Raw genomic sequence first — 5,605 nt, 5'->3', positions numbered from 1 at the left:
GACGTCAGAGATAGGAGTTAGATTCTAGCTTGGAGGCAGAAAGCGCTGGGTCAGGTTGGTCGGTTTAAGTACACTATTTTGTTATTGCCAGAGAAAAACAAGCTGTTCTGTCTCAGGTTTCCATTCCATATGTGCTCAGACATTATGTCTTTGGACAAAAAAATCTCTCATGTTTCAGTTTGATCTTATTGCCCAGTGCTATATTCCTGGGGGGTCCAACAGACAGTGACTCTCAAAATAGGAACCAGCTTCCAGGCTGGACCTTGGCTCTTCTGGAATCATCATATCAATGCGGAGTCAGGAGGAAGGAGGATCTCTCCAATGTGCTTTGTAGCACAGCTTTAGGGGGGGTGAAATCAGCAACAGGGAAAGGAGCCATCAGCTGCACACCTCTAACCGTGCTGCCTGACCGAGGTGTGAGACTGCTGCAGCCTTGGAGCAGCTCCCATGGGCCGGTGGCGGGAGGCTGAGAGGCCGGTGCACAGGAGCAGCTTTGCACCTACTTTCCGTAGAATTTCTAACATGGGAAATCTCTGTAAACACCCGCAAAGGGAAATGTACACCTATGCGAGCTGCCGCCATGTAAACAAAGAAAGAAGATCACCTCATGAAGCCCATCTTCACTGGCAAGTCTCGTAGCTGCTCCACCTGGAGCACCACAACTTGGCACAGGCATCGAGACAGCGCGGCGCTGGAGGTGCAGCAGGAGGAACAAACTGATCCCTGTAAAACGGGGCTGCCATGAACAATGGGAAGCGTGAAGTGGCAGCATTAAAATGCAAGTGTGAGAAAAACATCGACTTGTGCCCCGCAGGGCTCAGAGGGGACCTTGTAATACCAAGGGCCTCTGACTTTGCGAGGGGTTGAGCACCTTCTGTGTGCTGCTGGGATGACTCCATTTTTAGTGGCACTGATTAGAGCTAAGGGAGCCTCACAACTTGCAGAATCAATTCCTAAATGCTGCCCATCACCAACCAATCAAACAATATACTCTGCTTTTGGAAACAAGTTGGCTCAACTGAGTGCCTTCTATTACCCTGTTGTGTTTTTTTTTTTTTAAGCAATCGCTAAACCAATCTTTCCATTAGTAGGAAATATGACTCTCGGTGTTAATTCTTTATACAAAGAGCTGGCAAGAGTGACATTTACACAAAAATTAAGTCTCTGTGGTAGTGTAATGAACAACCTACATCTGCTTCCTTGATGTCAAGGATAATTTAGATCAATGTGGTTGAGTTATTTGAGACCAGTGCTAGAATTATAAGATTCAATACATGCTTTAAATATCCTTTTGTTAAAGATCTTGGGTTAATCAATCATTAAAAAATATGTCCCATTTGAAAAGATTATCACTAAAAAAATCAACAAACATAACTGATTACTAAAGAGACCAGATGTGACAAATCCTAGTTTTAGAGGTTTAATTGAAGGGCTTCAGATACTACTGAGGGCTAATGAAAACCAAGAAGAAAAAATGTGCAACACTAGTATTATCTGAAATGCTTTTTGCGAGTGAATTATGCAGTTATTTACTCAAATTCATGCTATTTTATTATTTAAAGCCTATGGATAACTTGAACATATGAAATATCAAGAGCTTGAAATTTTGAGTATAAATGGCTGTGTATCAAAACCGACAACAAATATCCAGCCTGCAGCATGTGATCATTATTTGTTGTTCTAAACTCAGTCAGTGGAGGACAAAAGAAGTACTACTTTACCTATGTGGCCAATACCAAATCATAGAAAATTAAATAAAATTTATCAGCCTTAGTTGGCACAAATAATACATGAGAATTAATTTTTATTTTTCAAATAAACAACATCATTTGCTCAAATACTGTAAAAGTAGTTACAAAAGTAGAGCAAGTAATTGATAATTAAACTTATTTGAAGATAAAAAATTATTTGGCAATAGCTGTCATTTTTTGTCCAGGCTATTGCCTATCAATGGCAATGAAGATTTTGTATATCAGCATCTTAATATTTTTAGGACAAAAGGCAAGAATCCATTTTTATTCCAGGACTGGATGCTACTACCTCTGTGGTCTCTGGCAAGTCAGTTAAATTATTTTCCTTCATTTCTGCAACTTTAAAAAGTGGCAGTAATCCTTAGTGATTGAAAAGGTCATGAGGTTGCAGTGATTTAGGAATAATGCTTTAAGGATTAAAAGCCCTGCAGAAAATGATTAAATAATGTCTTTTCTACTGGTGGTCTCCATTTTGTTATCTTGCCTAAGACATAAGTCAAAAATCCCAAGGACTGACTAGTTTATTTGAAAAGAACAAAGCATTTTCAAGATGTAACACATAATTGTGAAGGACTATTTATAAACATGACAAATCTCTTCATTTATCAGCACTAAGAACAGTAATATTTATAACATATTCTCTATTTCTGTGGTTTGGCTAAATACGTTACCTTTGTTATACTGAAAACAAGTTTATGAAGGATTTGAAACAAATACCTATGTGTGTGTTTTTGTGTCAGAAAACAAAAGAAAAGCCTGAATCCCTTACAGTTAAAGATAAACACTTCTAGGGTTCAGTTTGACTTGATGTTTTAACTAAATAAATTCACACAAACAGTAGATAAATAAAGTTAGTTAAGTTACTGGATATCAGAAAGAGCTGGACTTTGGGGTTCTTTTCATGGATTTGCCATGTAAAAGGGGCTGCACACAGATAAAGCAACCTTATAAGGGAATGTCAGTCTTAGGATTTAAGTTGTATAAAGAAGCATCAAGAGCAATGCTTTATTATGTTAACTGAAGACATTTTAATGCAATCAGTAGAGATAACAAAACATGCTCTGAATTTGAAGCAAAAAAGGTATTTTAGAAATTGCCGTTCTATAGGACTATGTAATTTTAAAGAATACGTCACGTTTGCAACAAAATTCTCAACACACCTAACTTTGCCGTGCTCTTTTTTTGTTTCTGAAGTTGCAATGGACCTACAGAGAAACGTTTATTAGCTAAGAGTTTGTAATCGCTCTTGGATCTGGTCAGGTGTTGCTAAAACAGGGTAAACAAATGTTGATGTTGTCTAGACTGGATTCTGCCATGAAACATGTGTATGACCTTGCAAACCGGCTGATGGAGGACAAGGGAAAACTCCACGAAGTGCTTGGAATGGCCGGTGAATTATCTGGTCATGCAGAACAGGGGCCAGAATATTGAGACCAGAGCTGTGCCAGTCTGCCGGAAAGGCTGGAGGCGTTATCACTGCAACAAGCCACGTTTCTGCACCCACGCAGGGGCCCAGCTGAGCCCCTGCGGACACGGCTCTGCTGCACAGGCTGGCGGAAGGTGGGTCCTTCAGCCTCTCTACCAGCGTGCTCCTCCTCGCCTTGCCTCAGATTGCACTGACTTCCATGTGCTTTGAAATAAAGAAATGTATCTGCTTGTGATCCTGCCTTCGCTTAACTCCTTCCCTAGTGCCTGCTTCCTCTTATTTCTCCACTGGCATCCCCGGAGGTGACTTCTCTGAAATAAGCTCACAATGGGTAAAAGTGACGGTAAGAACAGAGCCATAGCAAAAACTGAATCCCTCTCCCACAGCTAAAAACTCTGTGTTCCGCATCTCTGGCAGAATCCAAATACATTAATCATGACCGCTAATTAAACTTAATTAATCCACAAGATTAAGTCCATGGCAGTCTTCCACTCTCCTCTGTGTTTGCCTTTGGTTTTGCAAGCAAATGCACACATAAAGTCAACTAGAGATGACAAAAAGAAATCTCCCCTCCTGAAGCGCATCCTAAACTCAACCCTATATATGTATATATATACAGTTATATACATACAGATATATACATACATATATGCATGTGAATGTAACATACATATATGTATGTGTGTAATGGAAACCGTCAGTCCCATCTAGATGACGGCCGTCAGAAGCAGTGACAGTTATATTCGCCTTTGTAACCACGGACATTGCTCGCGTTGAGCTTCCTCCTCCCTCCCCCGCTTCCTCCCTCTGCCGCTACTCTTCAGAGCTACATTTTAGGCTTTCTGCGGTTTTCACTGAGTCCACTACATGTCTCTCCATTGAGTTCAGCAAAAACCAAACCAAGCCTTGTAAATACTTATCAAAGCAGTATATATAAAGTAAAATCACGTATGAAATCAGAAAAAGTGTACGTGTGGCATACTCTACATTTTTACTCCGTGTTTCAGATACTTTACTGACATCAGGTCCTACAGTGTTCACTTTTATATATGGTCTATCCCTTTAACAGGGAGAAAATGAAAAGAAACCAAACATTTCCTCTCTCCACTAAAATCATCCAGACAAGGCTTTTGCACCATTGATACATTCCTAATGTTTCATTTACAGAATGCACACATGCACTACATTACAAATATCTCAGAAGTGATCCTGTCATTACACATTGGCAGCTGATAATTCAACTCTGACTGGCAAAGCAAACCTCGATTGCCCAAAGTAAATCTAATACATTACTTGGAGAGTAAGAAACGCATGACAGCCGGGCTGAGCATCCTTTAAAAGTAGGCATGGGATTTTTAAGCTACAGCATGTATGCATTTAATACCTACATATATATATATAAAAGTATATAGAACATATATATATATGTGTGTATTCCATACATGCATCATAATTTCCAAGACAGCTACAAATTTCCACATGCATTAAACTATCTAAAAACATAGAAATAGGCAAGTCTAATAAGTGGAATTTTCTTAAATTATATTTGAACAATAAACAGCAAGAGTAATACTGCAAAGTACTGCTCTATTCTCATGTATATCTACAATAAAATTCTAGGAACAGTTGTCTCCCAAAACATACCCCAGTAAAATAAAAAAAAAAAAAAAGGTAACACCCAGTGTCCTATATATTTGTATATTCATTGTCAGTTAAAAAAAAAAAAAAGAAAAAAAGGAAAAAATAAAGAAAAAAAGAGTAAACAAAGAAAAGAGAAAAAAGACATCCCCACTCAGAGTTGCATATTTACATTCTTCAAACTGTAGCGGTGAAAAATAATTCTATTAAGTGCAGGACATTCCTAGTGTTGCAGTAGTGACATTTTTAATAAGTTCTTCATGAAAACATTTCTTTTTTGTCTTAATAGTGACGCATTCCATGACTACGTGAAAATTCTATTATCCCCTTCACTTGCAGCCAGTGGTTGAGTCTGGATTGAAAAGCTCCTTGTATAATGGAGGAAACAGTGTGTTCACTATATCTGGATGAGATTGCTTAAATACCTGTAGTTTCTCTCCGTGCAAGTTGCAAAGTGCAGTAATGGTTGGTATCTTGGCTATTAACTGTGAGACATTAAAATAAAAAGAAAAGGAAGAAGGACGAGGCAAATTTAATATAAATTATTTTCCAAAACAAGCTATGTTAACATTTTGTTGGGTAACTGAACATAATACTCTGAACTCCATCAAAATTACCCATCCAAAGGACCAGACATTGTTCTTACTGTAAAAGGCTAGAAACAATTGTCCTGGAAATTTTAGCTAAGTGCCAAAAATGCATTTAACAAGAAACTGCCTCCAGGGGTATTTTTTAAAGGCAGTCTAATTCTTTCTAGGGTAACAATTAAGAAGCTTAGTGGATTGAACAA

At 38.4% G+C, this 5,605-nt stretch overlaps 1 protein-coding gene across 1 annotated transcript in view; it reads right to left on the bottom strand.

Moving 5' to 3' along the window:
- Window positions 1-4,798: 4,798 nt before the first annotated feature.
- RORB (RAR-related orphan receptor B) overlaps window positions 4,799-5,605 on the bottom strand; it is a gene marked incomplete at its 5' end in the record, with an annotated part of 36,255 nt that continues 35,448 nt past the window's right edge. The window contains one exon of the mRNA XM_010159930.1: window positions 4,799-5,300. Within this exon, the coding sequence (XP_010158232.1) occupies window positions 5,145-5,300 (156 nt within the window). The remainder of the gene's footprint in view (window positions 5,301-5,605) is intronic.

This window comes from Eurypyga helias, unplaced genomic scaffold (genome assembly GCF_000690775.1).
Source record: "Eurypyga helias isolate BGI_N326 unplaced genomic scaffold, ASM69077v1 scaffold44079, whole genome shotgun sequence".
Taxonomy (NCBI): Eukaryota; Metazoa; Chordata; class Aves; order Eurypygiformes; family Eurypygidae; genus Eurypyga; species Eurypyga helias.
Note: the sequence above shows the minus strand (reverse complement) of the source record. Positions and strands in the feature narration are given on the sequence as shown.